Source organism: Suricata suricatta, chromosome 11, assembly GCF_006229205.1.
Source record: "Suricata suricatta isolate VVHF042 chromosome 11, meerkat_22Aug2017_6uvM2_HiC, whole genome shotgun sequence".
NCBI classification, from domain to species: domain Eukaryota; kingdom Metazoa; phylum Chordata; class Mammalia; order Carnivora; family Herpestidae; genus Suricata; species Suricata suricatta.
In genome coordinates this window covers 104845653-104862361 of record NC_043710.1, presented here as the reverse complement: position 1 = coordinate 104862361, position 16709 = coordinate 104845653, and the positions used below count along the sequence as shown (strand labels likewise).

The following is a 16709-nucleotide window of genomic DNA, read 5'->3' as shown; positions in this document are numbered from 1 at the left end:
GAGGAGACTTCCTCGTGACTAACTCGAGGACTCGAGGGCCCCAGCGGAACACGCCCCCGAGGCCAGCCCACATTGAAGCAGTGAGTCGGAGCGCTGGGCACGCCGGTCCCGCCGACGCCACCTGCCCCGCACACCCTCCCCGTGTGCCCGCCCACCTTGCTCTTTGCTTTACGCTTGCCCAGCCCAGCCCAGCCCTCCGCCTGCACCCTCCGATGTGCACCCGGAGTTGTCCTTGGACGAGGGGCTGACGCTCAGCCTCTGGGTGCGTCTACTGCCAGCCTCTTCTGGTGGCTGACTCCTGATCTGGTTCTAGCCTTCGAGAGTCCACTTCTATCGCTCACGTGGGAACACCATGGAACGGATCTGACCCACCCTCTGTGACCATCATTAGCATGTACACACGCGTGCACACACACACACGTGCACACACACATGCCTGTACCCACAGACAGACACAAGAGTATACACAGATACACAGACAGGGGATAGAATGTGATCAAGGGCTCAGACATTGCAACTGTGTTTCCTGCGCTGCCCGGCTCTGCACAGGCGTCAACAAGTATTTCTGGGCTGAATGAACCGCTTGCTCACCCACCTCCCACCCCCCGCCAGCCGCCATCGCCTGGGCAAACTGTCTGCCTACGTGAAGCGCTGGTCTGCTCTCCCACCCAGAGCCCAAGGGGTCTTGTCAGGGACGTCCAGGGACAGGCCCCCAGTTTTGTACCCAGGTGTCCGTTCTCCCGAAGTTCGCCGAACGCAGCATGTTATTTCCGCTCTGGGTCTCGGCACATGCTCCTGGGGATTCGGGCTCTTCACACTCTTCCTGGCTCACTCCCCCTCACCCCTCACATCTCACTGATCTCCTGCTACTTCCTTTCAAAGTCTTTCCCAGGCGCCCCCTGCCTGTCCCCCGCTGGCTTAGGGGGGCTGCACTGGACCAAGGAGACCTTCTCCAGATCCCTTTACAACTCTTACCTCACACACACGGAAGGTCAGTGAAAACACATACGACATCACACACGTAGTTATTTACCAGGTGTATTCATGTTATATATTTGGGGCGTCACAATAAGCCTGGGGAGGGGTCTTATTGGTTCCATTTCAGAGATGGGGAAACTGAGGCTCTGAGATATTAATGGCCTACCTATCATCACAAGAGCCAAGTACCAACATCCAGGTCTTCTCGCCGCCCCCAAGCCTGCGTCCTTTTCCTGTCGGGGGACGGGGCGGTGCAGTCTCATCGGCAGGGGTGAGGACGCAGGTGACGAATGAGCTCCGAAGGTGAGCAGTCCCCAAATGCCTCTCGTAGGAGAGCGTGGGGACTCTACCCTCTTCACTCCCATGCAACCCCGAGGTGCCCTCAAAACTAGGGGGGGGCACAGGTTTATTTCTCTGACCCTATTCTTCCCCTGGGACGTTAGCGGGGTGTATTATAAACCTCTCTGTCTGAGACTTAGAGCCCTAATTATCTGGCCATCACGTAATAACAAGACTCTAAAAGCGCTTGCTGGGCAGGGTTCTAAATAAAGCCGACAGCGCGGAGGAAAGCCAGCCGAGTGGCGGGAGGGCCCCTGCGTCCTCGCAGCCGTCCGAGCCCGCGAGGTCAGTCGCTTCTCTTGGCCACGAGGACGAACATCCCCGTGTAATCCGCGTCCGGGTCCGACAAGGTCTCGGCCGCCCGCGCCTTCGTCTCCAGCTTCTCGATGACGAAGCCGGCCTCCTGCAGAGCTTCGCGCACCGATTTCTCCTTCAGGGGAAGGCAGGGGAACTTCCTGTCGCCCACCATGAAGAAGCTGCTGTCGAAGCCCCCGCCCAGCACCAGGTGGCCCCCGGGCCGCAGCAGGGTCCTGAGGTGGCGCAGCGCACCCCGGAAGGCCTCCTCGGTGAGGCAGGCGGCCTCCAGGCACAGGGAGGACAGGACGCAGTCCGCCAGCGGCAGGACCGCGGGTTCCAGGGGCTGCTCCTTATGAACGTCGCACTTGAGCACCTGCCGCACGGTCCTCCTGAGCCGCTCCTCCTTGGCAGCCCACTTGTCTCTGGGTGGGGGGAAGAGGGGAGAGCGGCTAGCTGGGTCGCCGCGCCGTGTGAGAGGCGTGCGTCACACCAGCCGTTCTCTGCCTTGCACACGGACTCCCAGCATATCAAGTCACCCGTCTTACAGAGCAGGAAACCGAGTCCCAGAGAGGGGCACGGTCATGAAGCCAGCTGTGGACAAAGTCAAAGCCTAGGACCTGCAGACCCTGACCCCAGGGCGCCGCTCTTGCCCCCTGCAGGCCCTCGCTGGGCAATGCACACCTAGCACTTGACCTGTTCTCTCTCCACTTAGGTCCGTGTTTAAATGACCCAGGTAAGTGCGACAAGACGGAACGTCGGCCTGAAGTCAGCTGAGCAAAGCTACATAGTGAGCTTGGCCGGCTTTGCTGGGGCCTCCAGGGCCTCCCCGTGTCTCCGGCCACCCCACTCCACCTCCTCACCGCCTCACACATTCTCTTCTGACCTATATACCTTCTTACCTACCTTCTTACCTCACCAACCTACCGTACCTTCTTACCTACCTACACCTGTTCTCAGCATGTGGGGCTCATTCATCTTGAGGAACAATGGAGACTAACACTTAAAGGTTTACTCTTCACAGCTCTGTATTTTTAAAAAGTCACAGTAAGGACCCAACGTGCATCTGCATCCATCTTCTCTAACTGGGGAGAGTGGTATTTAGGAAGGGGAGGTGCTATGGTGAACCGTCCTGCTGCCCTGAAATTATCCAGGGTAAGTAGATTCCATTCACGTGTGCAAGAGTGGTCTTAATTCTAGGCCCGCCTCCTGTGGTCAACAGAATGATTCCACGAGTCTAGAGCCACCTGGAGGCTGTGATCGGGGCAGCAGCCAATCAGCACGGCTGTCTGCCCTCAGCCACCTGCTGGCTGCCACCCTGTCCCGTCCACATTGGCCTTGGCATTCTGGGTAGGCGCTCGTGACGATTCCCTTTTGGCTCTGGGTCTGTCTATAGCCATCTATTTCGTTCCCTCTTTTGCCCTTTATTGGATTCGTGTCACACTCTTCCTCCTTTCTTCTTCTTGGGACCCCGCTAACCACGTTCCTTCTTAGTCCCCACCTGCTTTACCATTTCCACACGAGGCCCATGATAAATTCTCGATTCAGAGAGCTAAGTACAGCTCACATAGTGGCGGCCCCAAAGCAAACCGCAAGCCCCTTCCCTGTCCCCCTCGAGCTCACACACGTATTTCACCACCGGGGACCAGTCAAATGCCCCTGGCATCTTCTTCAGCCACTTTTCCAGCTCCAGGCGGTTCTTGTCCGTGTAGTCAGTGGCCACGATCTCCTCGAAAGCCTCGCAGGCGGACAGGAGCTGGTAGATGCTGGGCCCAGAGCCAATGTCAATCAGGAGCTTTCCCTTCAGCCCACCTGTTTCAGAACAGACGCAGTCTAAGCCATCAGCACCAAAAAGCAGCTCTGAGGGCCTTCCCAAAGGCTCCTCTCTCTTTTCCAGTTGGGGAGGCTCTGGGGAGGGGGCCGTTTGGGACTGTAAACTCCAGCATTAGGGATTTTGCCTGCCCGGACAGCCTTGGGCACTACTGCACACACTGAGAATGGAGAGGGTGGTAGGAGGGGACAGTGAGCAGCAGAACAGCCTATCTGGGGTGTGTGTTGGGGGGAACAATTACTAGAGAACCAGCTTTGTCATTTCAACTGCCAATTTACCACTGTGAATAAGTGTTCAGAGAAGAAATTTGGTCACATTCCCGAGGACACTGGCTTCCACATTCCAAGCACACGTCACTGAAGGGTCCTATGGCCCCACTGAGGCCATCTATAACATTCCAAAGATCAATCAGCAAACATTTATTGAGCACCAACTGTATTCCCAGAAACTCTCTTAACACTGTGATAATAAGTAGGAGAGAGCGAACCAGCCCACAGAGCCCGTGGCCTCCCCTTCTCTCCAGCCGGGGAGAGGCTGTGTTAACACAAAGCAGCAGCATTTGGAGTCTGGCAAGGGGCTTCCAAGATAAACAACAAGGCAGCGAGGACCAAACCCATCTGGACTGAGGGCTCCTGACCCTGAACCAAGCCTGCTGCTTTGCTCCTGGCTCCTGCTGCTACATGCTGCCGGTTTCCCCTCCACTCGTGTTACCTGGAGGCTCACCGGAGACCGGCGTCAAAGGTTCAAGAAAATCTGATCGCAGGAGATTGTTCAGTGGGGAGATTCTAGCTACTGGATTATGTTTCCTTGTCATGTGAGTCATGAAAAGATCCCCATTATTTGATTTTAGTGGCCCAGCTGCCGAGCACCTTTCTTCGCTAGGGGCACATCTGAGAGCCCCCCGCCCACGATGTTCCCACGAGCCACGGTGGTAATCACGCAGAAGAGCGAACGCTTCCTACGCTGAATCTGGAAAGAGACTTCCTGCCCTTTCTGATGCCCCGTGCAGCTCTTCTTGCTAGAAGACAGGACCACTCAGGACCGTGGAACTCCACAGCTCCTCGATGTCACGGGTGGCGAGAAGCTTGCCCCAGAGACCTCAGAACGGCTTAGGCCATCCCACCACGTGCCAGACACCAAGTTCATCTACACTCGGCCCACGGCCGTGCTGCAACCTCTCCGGGTGCAAAGTTCCAGGCAATTGTCTGGCCACCCTCCCCCTCCCCCCAGTCTTGCCCCGGGGTTGAAGACCAGCAAATTTGCATCCCCACCCCTCCCCCACCCCAAACCTCCTCCAGGGCTCAAGGAAACTAGCACCTGATTTGAAAACAGCGTGGTAGTGTTTTAGCAGGAAATAGAGGCACTCATCACCCACAGGGCTCTGGCCCATCTTGAAGTAGTTCAGGTAGACCGTGGGTTCAAAATACGTCTGGTAGGGATCCGGCGCTGTGGATTCCTGGAGAGCCATAGGGAATCCTGAGTTTTGTCCAGGAAGGAGCAGGCAGCCTGACGCCCTGGAGCCTTGTTAGTGGAGTTCAGACTCAGTCACTCGGCCTGTCCTCAAACACTTGGGTAAAGACCAGAATAGCTGATAAAAAACATTCCCTGACTCCTCCCCCCTTCAGCCATTGGTTTTTGCCACACTTGGCAGCTCCTGTCCTGTTCTCCAGTTCCCTCTGCAAGTGGCGGGCCCCCTCCTTTCTCCCACCCCAGGCCCCAGGCTTTTCACAGCATTTGGCTCCTGTGGCAGGATTTCTAGGCTCCCCTGCTCCACTGTATTGAGTCCTCTTCTACAGCGGGTTTTCAAACTATTTGAAAAGCATGTCCAGGGGCGCCTGGGTGGCTCAGTAGGTTGAATGTCCAGCTTCGGCTCAGGTCATGATCTCACGGTTCGTGGGTTCGAGCCCCACGTCGGGCTCTGTGCTGACAGCTAGCTCAGAGCGTGGAGCCTGTTTCGGATTCTATGTCTCCCTCTCTCTCTCTGACCTTCCCCTGCTCGTGCTGTCTCTCTCTGTCTCTCAAAAATAAATAAAAAACAGAAAAAAAGAGAAAAGCAATGTCCAGTTTTTAAACTACTCCCCTGTGCACCGCCAGTATCTATGGCTGTTACTAGGATGGATACGTCTTAGTTGGTTTTTGAGCTTTAGCATTTCCTTTTTTTAAAGAAGTTTTTAATGTTTATTTATTTTTGACAGAGAGAGAATGTGCATGAGCAGGGGTGGGTCAGAGAGAGAGGGAGACAGAATCTGAAGCAGGCTCCAGGCTGTCAGCACAGAGCCCGACGCAGGGCTTGAACTCGTGGACCTGGAGATCATGACCTGACGCCTAACCGACTGAGCCATGCAGGCACCCCAGTCTTCAGCATTTTCTAAACTACACCCACCCCCACAACGCCTGGTTTCCACCCCAGACAACGTATCACAGCGTTTAGAAAGTAGAGCAGATAAGAAGAGGAGGTTTTCGCTGGGGGGTGAGGGGGACAAGAGATGACCGGAGATGGGTTGAGTTTTGAACACACTCAGCTTGGGGCTGAAAAACCTTAACCTAACCCGGACCCACGTCTGGAACCACGGAGAGATCTGAGCTGGAGCTACAGACGTGGAATGAATGTGCAAAAACCACTCATTCTGTAACTGAACTGAATTTCTTGGTTGAGTCTTATTCAAATGGGTGGTGGACGTTACTTCTCAATCACTTAGCGCCTTCCTTCCCCAGGCCCCAGGGAGCGGGGAATTCATGTGACTCTGGGCGAGGGAAGCTGGCATTCGTCCACACTGCTGACTTGTACCAGGATTCCATTGCACAACCCGTCCCAGATTACTGTTTAACAAGGGTTGCAACACTCCCTTTCGGGAAGCTCCATGCCCCTGTCTCTCCCTCTGCCTTATTTCCATTTCCCACTCAGAGGCGAAAGGAGTCACTCTCCCTCTCACAGGAGCTCTGGGCTGTGAAGCAACCATGGTAACACTTCTTTTGCTCTTGGACCTTATTGAGAGTCTAGGGTTTTGACACTCCCTAGCCCATAAACAGGGAAAGGGCACAGGCCTCCTTTGTTCCCGTTTTCTTCAGCAAAGAAGGATAGAGGAGATCTTAAAATGTAATTAATAACACAAATCTGATTGATTTATATATTGAGCCCTGTAGTCTGAAAACATAAAGTATATACCTTTTGTGAAAGCTGTCCATGGAATATTCAGGAATTTACTGCATATGAGACAACAGAGAAATTATAAAACTTCCCCAAAGTAGAAATACTAATAAAATAAAATACTATGATCAAAATGGAATTTCCAAGCAGGCTCTGCACCATCAGGGTAGAGCCTGGTGTGGGGCTCTAACTCACAAACTGCAAGATCATGACCTGAGCCAAAACCAAGAGTTGGCCACTTAATCGACTGAGCCACCCAAGGATCCCTATTTTTTATTTTTTAAAGTCTATTTATTTATTTTGATACATACAGAGAAAGAGGGAGACAGAGAATCCCAAGCAGGCTCCACACAGAGTGCAGAGCCCAGTGTGGGACACAAACCCATGAAAGCATGAGATCATGACCTGAGTTGAAACCAAGAGTTGGACGTTCAACCAACTGAGTCACCTAGGCACCCCCAGAAATTTTTTTTAGATTTATTTATTTATTTATTTATTTATTTATTTTGAGAGAGCTAGAGACAGAGACACAAAGAGAGAAAGAGAAAGCATGAGTTGGGGAGGAGTAGAGAAGGAGAGAAAATCCCAAGCAGGCTCTGCACTGTCAGCACAGAGCCCGATGCGGGGCTCAAACCCATGAACTGTGAGATCATGATCTGAACTGAAACCAAGAGTTGAATACTTAATTGAGCCATGCTGGCGCCCCTCTACCACACAGAAATTTTAAAATTTTCTCTTAAACACTCTTGGATCGATGAGAAAAGGAAACAAAAATTTTTAAATATATAGAGGGAATAGTCCCACCAATGAAAAGCACTAAGACACACACCAGTGGGGAATTCATGATCTTAAACATATTAATGAACAGAAAAAAATAATACTTGGGATCCACATCTAGACGTTAGAAGGATAACAAACACATTTAATGGAAGCACAAGGACAAAATGAATAAAAAGAAAAGCCAACATGAATACATGGACAGGTAAGGAGGACAGAAGCCAGATTGGAGGGAGGAGGGAGTTGGAGGTGAGTGAGGAATACAGGGAAGGTAAGTGACGCTTCCAGACGCTGGGCTGGGAAAAGGGAGAAAGGCACCAGGCAGCAGCCACACGCCAGAGCCTTAGCCAGAGACAGAAACACTAAATACTTTGACAGTAGAGCAAAAGACAAAGGTAGGTGCCAATGCAAGTCAAATTTAGAGAAATGAGTGGGAATCTGAGAGTTCATAGCTGGAAAGTGTGCTTTTCCTGAAAATGAGAAGGGAAGTACACGTGTGTGAGATCTGAGGCAGAACCAAGAGTCCATGGAAGGCAAAGACCAGAGAAAGACAGAATTATTAGGTATTTTCAAAGGCCCAGATAAGTCGGTAGGAGTTCGGTCTTGGTAGGAGTTCAGTGTGATTTTTCTCCAGGAAATCTGAAAAGTCTGGGTAGGGGAGAAGTGAAGACACGAAGTTGATGTCATATTGGGATTTTCCTGGGCAGGTGGAATGTGTAACGTTTAATAGATGGAGGCAGAGATGGGAGGACAAAGAGACCACGTTATGGAGCCAAGAAGGCCTTTATTGGGATCTGCAATCCCCGGGTGAGGTTCCGTGACTCTGGAGCGGGGAGTCAGGGAAGTCGCTCCTGATATGGGAGAGCAAGGTCTTTTATGGGTGCAGAAGTTCCGGGTTTGAGCTCAGGTGGGCTGATAGCCACGTAGGGTCTTCTTTGGACGGTGGCAGGATTCAATTGGCTGTTCGCTTCGGTGGGGAGGGGGATGCTGGAATTCCACGGTGAGACATTACAGTTTGAGACAGTCCAGATTGAGAGTGGGGGTCGTCCGTCCTGGTGGCGCCTGGATCTGTTATCTGGCCTGCAGTAAAATGGCCGCTGGTGCTTTCCAAATGGCTCGGGTCATCCCAGGTCTGCAAGTGGGGGTTGTCAGTGCTCGCAGCTTCCACAGCAAAGTGGCCGCTCAGTCGCCTTCCCATGGCAACTCTTACAGAATGTAAGGTGAATGGGCAACAAAGTTGGGGAGACAGCCATCTACCTACTCATTCATCCAAAACACATTCGCCGAGCACCTTACGTAAGATAATAGGCTAATAGTATTGAAGAGCATGGACTTTGGAGCTAAACTGCCTAGATTCAAAATCTACCTCCACCATTTACAGGATATATCCTTGGATGAGTGATTTAATCTTTTTCTGCCCCCTCCTCTTTTTTTTAATCTGGAGTTCATGGCGTTAATGACCTACCTCACAGATATATCGAGAGGAGTAAATGAATTCAAATAAATAATTTACTCAAAGTAAATAACTCCAAGAATTTAGAACAGCAATGTCCCTTACGGCCACACCAGAGTAATAGACACTGGAGTTACCTTTCACCATAAAAACTACCAAACTGGACTGAATGTGGGGCCCTGCTGTTTTCAGGGATTGGGTAACAGACGGCACAGAACTGCAATCCATGGAGTGAGCCCGAGTTTCACCAGCTCTCTGCCTGGGGACACTCTCTTGAGATGGTGAAATCCGAGAAGAGACCGGCAGTCCTGCTGAGCCAAGAAGGCCAAGAGCCCAGTCTGGAGCTGCTAGTCTGGAATGCGTGGGGTGGCGCCAGGGAGGAGGGAGTCACGTGGGTGGGGGCCCAAAGGCCGTGTGGATGTGAATTCTTTTGTTAGGGTTGCTACAACAAAATACCACAAACTGGGCAGCTTAAAGAACAGAAACTTACTCTCTCACAGTTCCGGAGGTTGGAAGTCTGAGATCAAGGCATCTGGCAGTGTTAGTCTGTTTTGAGGGCCGTGAACGAGAATCTGTTCCACGTCTTCCCCAGTGTCTGGGGGTCGCCATCAGTCTTTGACTTTCCTTGGCTCGTGGGTGCGTCACCTTGATCTCTCCCTTCATCTTCCCATGGCTTTCTCTCTGTCCAGTTCTGCTTCTTAGAAGGACACTGGTTATACTGGATTAAGACCCATCCTGAGGACTCCATGTTAGTTTAACTACCTCTGTGATAACCCCATTTCTAAATAAAGGTCATATTCTAGAGTACTGGGGGGTTGAATTTCGATGTGTCTTTTGGGGGGAACACAAATTAACCCACACCAGGGGCTCCCTGTCAGTTTCTGTCCAGAACTGGGCCACACAGGCAAAGACTGAGACTTCAGAAGAGACTGGTCACTGAGGAGTCAAGCGCCAAATGGAAACACTCGCGGTCACAAATGCTGGGAGTCATCGTTTCAGTCAGAGGAGAGAGATCCTCTCGTTGCCCCCTTCAGCTGCCAAACCAGAAAAGTTATGCTTTGGGAAGAAGGATCACACCCTAGAATGAAGGCTATTTTACATTTGCCCCAACAAACCCCTTGGCAAGAGCAAGAAACACCTCCAAGAAGTTAATTTCCTGCCAAAACAAAACACAACACTCTTTAAAGGAAAATAACATAATCCAGACTCTTTCCAATAGACCACCCACAGTATCTAGCCTACAGTAAAAAACTTCCTAGATATTCCGAGAACCAGGGAAATGTTACCTATGACAATAAAAGGTATCCATGGAAACAGACTCTGAGACCATCCGTATGGTGAAATTAGTGGACCAGGACTTTAAGGCAGTTATGAAGAATGTGCTCAGGGAGTTAAAGAAAAATACGGTCTTAACAGCAAACAGGGAATCTCAACAGAGAAATGAAACTTCTGTTTTGCAAAGAAATTCTAGACTGAAAATACCATTTCTGAAGTGAGCAAACACTGATGGCTTTAATAGCAGATTGGAGATTGGCAGAAGTCAGAGCCCATAAATGTGATGGCAGGGCCATAAAATCTGTGTATAACCTCGACTCCCCCCCAAAGTTACCTACGGATAGCCTACCATTGACCAGAGCCCTACTGTTAGTACAAACAGTCCATTCATTAACCCGTATTTTGTATGTTGTGTGTATAATACACTGCATTCTTACAAGGAAGCAAGCTGGAGAAAAGAAAATGTGATGAAGAAAGTTCATAAGGAAGAGAAAATATATTTACAGCACTATTCTGTCGTTATTGAAAAAAGTGGCGTATGATGAACCCATGAAGTTGAAACCCATTTGTATGAGGGTCACCGTAATCATCCCCTTTCTCAATAAGCCAACAACACGGGTGGCGGTGACTCTGAGAGGAACAACAAACAGACGCCGTGTGTGGTCCTAACTTGGCTCCTAATACAAACAGATCAACTCTAAAAAGTTATTTTGAGGGAGTCAGGAAAATCTGAACATGCACCGAGTGATGATACTAAGGAGTCATTGCTAAGTTTTGAAGGCATATGAATGCCATTAAAGTAATACAAGAAAAATTCATTTAAAAAATGCACACAATTGGGGGAGCTGGGGTGGCTCAGTCAGTTAAGCCTCCAACTCTTAATTTCCCCTCAGATCATGATCGCGTGGTTCATGAGTTCAAGCCCCACGTGAGCTGCACTGACAACACAGAGCCTGCTTAGGATTCTCTCGCTTTCTCTCTCTCTGCTCCTCCCCTGCTCAAGCTCTATCTCAAAATAAATAAGCAAACTTATAAAAATGCATACATTGAAGTAAATAGGCGGGGGAAATGGCATGATGCCTGGGATTTTCTTTAAAATACTTCAGCAGAAACAAAGAAGAGGAAATGAAAGAAAAAGAAAGGAAGCCAAGAAGGACAGACAAAGCAAGTGAGGTAAAGTCCTGATAGTGTTGGATCTGGGTGACAGGTTTTCTGAGGGGCTCAACACTATTATCCTTTTGTGTGTCTTTGAAACTTTTCAGTAAAACGAGTTTTCGACAAAGAACAAAAATTGTGTCTGGCACATGGTGTTATGTAAGCATTTGTTCTCATAACAACAGCGTGGCAAGCGCCATGCTGAACGGCAGGATGTGGTGGCAGAGACCAACAGGACCCTGGCACTCACAGAGGCTCCATGGAGGGGAGACAGGACATGGACCAGGATGAGTAAACAAATAAAGAAGAGAAGTCAGATGGTGATCAATGTGATGAAAATCAACCTATAGACGGAATGGTCAGGGAAGACCCCATTCAGAGGTGATCTTTGAGCTGAGACCTGATTTACACAAGGAGGAAGCAGCCAGGCAAAGATCGAAGGAACAGAGAGCTCTCGGCAGAGGGAACAGCACCTGCGAAGGTCTGTCCTGTCTGAGGAGGGCAGTCAGTGAGGCTGGGCAGTGGGAGAAGGAGAGCGGAAGCCGACAGATCAGAGAAGTAGACCCGGCCAGGCTATTTGGGACCTTCACCAGCAGCAAGGAGAGCTTGCCCAGAAAACCTGGGGGCCCCTTGCTGGGCCAGAACAATATATTTGGGGAAATTCTTGCGGGCAATGACCCGGAAGGCAGACCAAGTGTCTTCCCAGCCCGGAGCGAGGAAAGAAGCAGGATGTTAGTGAATTCTGGCTGTTGCAGCTTTGTAGCAAGATATTCTTATCAAGGGATGAGTTCAGGGGGAAAACGGCAAGTTTCCAAGAAGAAATGAAGGAAAATAGGGGAAATCCAGAAATTTGTGTTCTCTTGGATAGATGTAAGTTCACTGCTTCTGTAGGCTAAATTACAGGAAATAAGGCTGGACAAGGCTTCCGGCAATAAAGGCTCATTATTTAAAATTCTCTTACAAAGGGATTTGGTTCCGTGGCAAAATTAAGAGTGTTTCTTCGGGGCGCCTGGGTTGTTCAGTCGGTTGAGCGTCCAACTTCGGCTCAGGTCATGATCTCACGGTTCGTGGGTTCGAGCCCCGTGTTGGGCTCTGTGCTGACAGTTCAGAGCCTGGAGCCTGCTTCAGATTCTGGGTCTCCCTCTCTCTGCCCCTTGCCTTCTTGCACTCTGTCTCTCTCTCTCGAAAATAAATGAACATTAAGCAATTTATTTAATAAAACATTATTGCCTTTTCAGGGGCACCTGGGTGGCTCAGGCAGTTAAACTTTGGACTCTTGATCTCGGCTCAGGTCATGATCTCATGGGTTCATGGGTTTGAGCTCCACATTGGGCTCTACGGTGGCAGCACAGAGCCTGCTTGCGATTCTCTCTCTCTCCCTCTCTCTCTGCCCCTCCCCTGCTCATGTGCTCCTCCCTCCCTTTCTCTCTCTCAAATGCATAAATAGATAGACACTCAAAGGAAAAAAAAAGGGTTGCCTTTTCAGATGGCCCCGAGGTAGCCAACAGGAAGTGACAAGGAGGCTCAGATTTGAGGGAGAAAACAACTAATAGTAAGAATACTATTAATAAAAGCATGTTGACAGCTATGTCCCGAGAACCGCAGGTGTGGTCACCAGCAGGAGGACTGGATTGGAGGCAGAGGTCCAAAGCCTGTTGTTAAAGAAACTGAGTTGCCAAATATCCACGAACACAGCCTAATATAGCTTTGAACTGTAGGAGCTTAAAACCACACTCAGTGCCCCCAATTCATACAAGTGGGAATCAGGGTGGTGGTGAAACTGTCATCCCAAGGGAGGCCCGAATTCAAGGACCTACTTTGGATGCGGCCAGGGTAGATAGCAGTCAAGAAATGCTCTCCCACAGGCTGGAGCCAGGAACTTCTGCCTGGGACACGGGCTCTTTTCCAAGACTGGAGATCCAAGGTCTAATTAAAGAACTTTTTCCACTACCAGGACAGAGAATCTTCACAGCCGCCTGCGTGCTGGGGCTCCACCAGCTCTGGACCGGGGGGCGTGTGTGTGTGTGTGTGTGTGTGTGTGTGTGTGTGTGTGCCGTTCTTTTCATGGCCAGAGGACATTTTTGCTGTAAAGGGTGCAAGAGGATTGGACACCGTCTCCCAAAAATCCATGTCCACTCGAAGCTCGGAACACGACCTTACTTAGGGGCGCCTGGGAGGCTCCGGTGGTTGAACGTCCAGCTCGATTTCAGCTCAGGTCATGATCTCACCGTTCATGGGACAGAGCCATGCGTCCCGCTCCGTGCTGACAATGCAGAGCCTGCTCTTTCTCCCACTTTCTCTGCCCCTCCACTGCTAACGCTCTCTCTCTCTCTCAAAATAAATAAGTACATTAAAAAAAAAAAAGAATATGACCTTACATAGAAATGGGGTCTTTGCCGATGTGACGAAGGTGAGGACGGAGATGAGCTTGTACTGGGTGAGGCCAGGCCCTAAATGCATGGAGACAGTAAACCACACAGAGGGGCCCCCAGGAAAGGCCGTGTGAAGACAGAGGCGGGGGTGCCACACAAGCCAGGGAGCACAGGAGCCACCAGGAGCTGGAAGAGACCAGAAAAAACTCTCCCCAGAGTTGTCAGAGAGAATGAGTCCCTACCAACATCTTGGTTTCAGGTTTCTGGTTTCCACAACTGTGGGTAAATAAACTTCTGTTGGTTTAAGCCACTGAGTGGCAGTAATCTCTTATGCCATACTTAGGAATCCATGCAGGGTGTCCTGCCCCTTAAAAACCTCTGTCCAGGGGCACGTGGGTGGCTCAGTGGGTTTAGCTTCCTACCCTTGATTTCAGCTCAGGTCACGATCTCAACGTGTCATGGGTTTTAGCCCTGCATCAGGCTCTGCGCTGCACTGACCATGAGGAGCCTGCTTGGGATTCTCGTTCTCTCTCTCTCTCTCTCTGTCCCCTCCCTCAAAGTGGTCTATCTAAAAATAAACTTAAAAAAAAAAGCCTCTGTCTAGCAGTGGTGCAAACGAGTCCTGTTCACACAGGACTGCTGGCCTTCAGTGACCTGGCCACCCCAAACTGCAAGGGAAAGACAGTCTTCTGTTTATACCAGGGGAGAGAAAGACAACTGATGGCCACAGAGAGCACAGGTCACTAGATTTCTTTCACATCGCATAGGATAGACTGTTGTCATTAATTTTAGCCATAAACTTATACAGATAGCCCACTCTGAGTTCACAGAGCTGACGGGAAGGACTGCACACGTCCAGAGACCCTGAAATTTGAAACAGATCCAAATGACAGGATGGAATTTTCCGCCATTTCTCTTTGGGGGTGAGTATGCTCTCTGAGTGGGAAGAGGAGGGTAAACAGTATTTGGTGACAGCCAGATTGTGGCAGAAAGTGCTTGCTCTTCCCTGAAAATCAATCTGTCTGTCCTCTGGACAGAACTGGACTACATTTCCCAGTCTCCCTTGCGTGGAGTGTGGCCACATGACTGAGTGCAATCCAATGGGGTGAGAGCAGGAGAGATCCCTATAGGTATATGTTGCTGGGCCAAGGCTTTTAAAATGCCAGCAAGCCCTCTTCAAACTGTCTCTCCTCTCCTCCTGGGTCAGTGAGGAAGATGACAAGGCTTTGAGAGAAAACAGAACCACAAGAAGTAGAGAACTCAGTGGGAACCTCAGGACTGGAGATACAAACTGGGCGTCATTAGCACATACTAAAAGCAGTAGAAGCAGATTGACAAGGTAAGGGGTTCGAGGAGGCCTTCAGAGATAGCCACATAGAAGGCCCGAGTTCCAGCAGAGGAAGGGGAAGGAGCTAGCCAGTGAGGCTGAGAAGCAGCAGCTGGACGGGCAGGGGGAAAACCAGGAGCATGTTTCCAAAAGAAGCCAGTTATGTAGAAAGCTGGGAGCACCCAGGATAAAAATAGCCAAGTAGTTGTATTTTGGAAGACGGAGCCACTGAGGAGCTGGAGAAGACAATGTCCATGGAGTAGAAGAGAAAGCCTCAGATCCAAAACTAAGAAAAACGAACAAGAGGGTGTCTGTACACAGCTCTCTCTAGAATTTTGCGTCTGAAGGAGGGGGTTTGGATGGCAACCCAAGGGGACATGGAGTCAGGGCTGGTTATACCAGGAGATGTTTGTAATCTGGGGCAGAGGGAGACATGGATGCGGCAGAGAGATGTTCTGGGAAAGAAGGCGCAGAGTTTGGAAAGACTGACAGGTTGAGACCCAGAGCCCACGGGGAGGAGTTGACCTTCCGTAGGAGGACTTTTCTCTTCTCTGTGTCTGTCTCTGCTGGGCTTCTCCACGGCCGGGATTAAAGATGACCCCAGTCTCCTGAAGGCAGGCAGGCAGGCAGAAAGCTGGGCTGATGTTATGTTGTTCTTAGTGCTTATTTTCTTTTGTCGTCCTTGAGACTTCCAAGAAATCTAATTTAAATATTCCAGCCTGGTCTCGGCTGTGCTGTGGGGAATTAAGGAAAAGGTCAAGTACCGCTGCTTGGGATAGGGTATTAAGGAGGAATGCTAATTGGCAAGAGATTTCTGAGGATAAAGTGAATATTAATCAGGTCAAACCCACGCCCCCCCCCCCCACCATTCTGTGACTCCTTCCCTTCCCAAAAAGGCATTTATTAGGGAAAATCCTTACCTGGATCAGACTAAGCTCCACGCATGCATTTCCCTGTTGTTACCACCTAGTGTCACTAGAAGCTCACTGAAGCCGAAACCACATCTTGGGTGCGGGAGAAACGCCTAGTGAAAATGCTTTTTAAATAAGTGCTTAGCTGTGGTGTGGACCCTGAAGTATCCTTCGCTCTGAGGATTTTTACAGCTGTGAAGCCATGGAGTAGGAAATCTAATGTTGGGAGGGGTCTCACAAAACATCTAGTTGCATCCCTCTGATGGCCCGAGGTGCCCAGAGACAGCTTCCTGCTGTCACCTCTCAGGTCCTCGGGGAGCCAGATCTGGGCACTCAGCTCCTGGTGCAAACCTTCCCTGGCCCACCTGCTTCTCCCAGTAGCAAAGCTTTTGAAGAGCTGAATTCCAACCGGGGCTGACCTTCCCCCAGGGTAAGATGAGGCTCCATGGATGCCCGGGGTTTGGACAAGCAAACAGCAGCCTCCAATCCAGCCTCTTGGGGGCAGGGGGAGTAGAATGGGCACGACCAGTTGGCCAGTGGGGGGAAAGGTAGGAGGAAAAGGGTCAGGATTGAAAACTTGACTCAGGAGAACTTCTGGAAAGTCCACTTGAACTTCCTCCCAACTAGTTAAACCGCATTTTCTCTGCTGCGAGTCTGGACCACATTCTTCCTTAATCCAGCCCAACCTGGTATGCAGGGGACCCAAAGAACCAAAGCCGCTTAGAAGAGGACACCCCTTCCCAGTGCCTTTCCAGACCTTCCAAATCATCAGAAGTGCCTGCAGCCAGCACCCACTAGGTGGCGACAGAGTCCCAGCAATGCCAGCAGAGGACTCCTCCACTCAGGAGT

At 50.5% G+C, this 16709-nt stretch overlaps 1 protein-coding gene across 1 annotated transcript; it reads right to left on the bottom strand.

Annotated features, from left to right (window-relative positions):
* Nucleotides 1-1022: 1022 nt before the first annotated feature.
* Nucleotides 1023-5027, bottom strand: LOC115306388 (nicotinamide N-methyltransferase-like). Its single transcript, XM_029956758.1, has 3 exons — nt 4760-5027; nt 3216-3423; nt 1023-2036 (listed from the first exon to the last, which is right to left on the bottom strand). Exons 1-3 carry the CDS (start codon nt 4908-4910, stop codon nt 1604-1606), a joined length of 792 nt encoding a protein of 263 aa, XP_029812618.1. The 5' UTR covers nt 4911-5027; the 3' UTR covers nt 1023-1603.
* Nucleotides 5028-16709: the final 11682 nt, after the last annotated feature.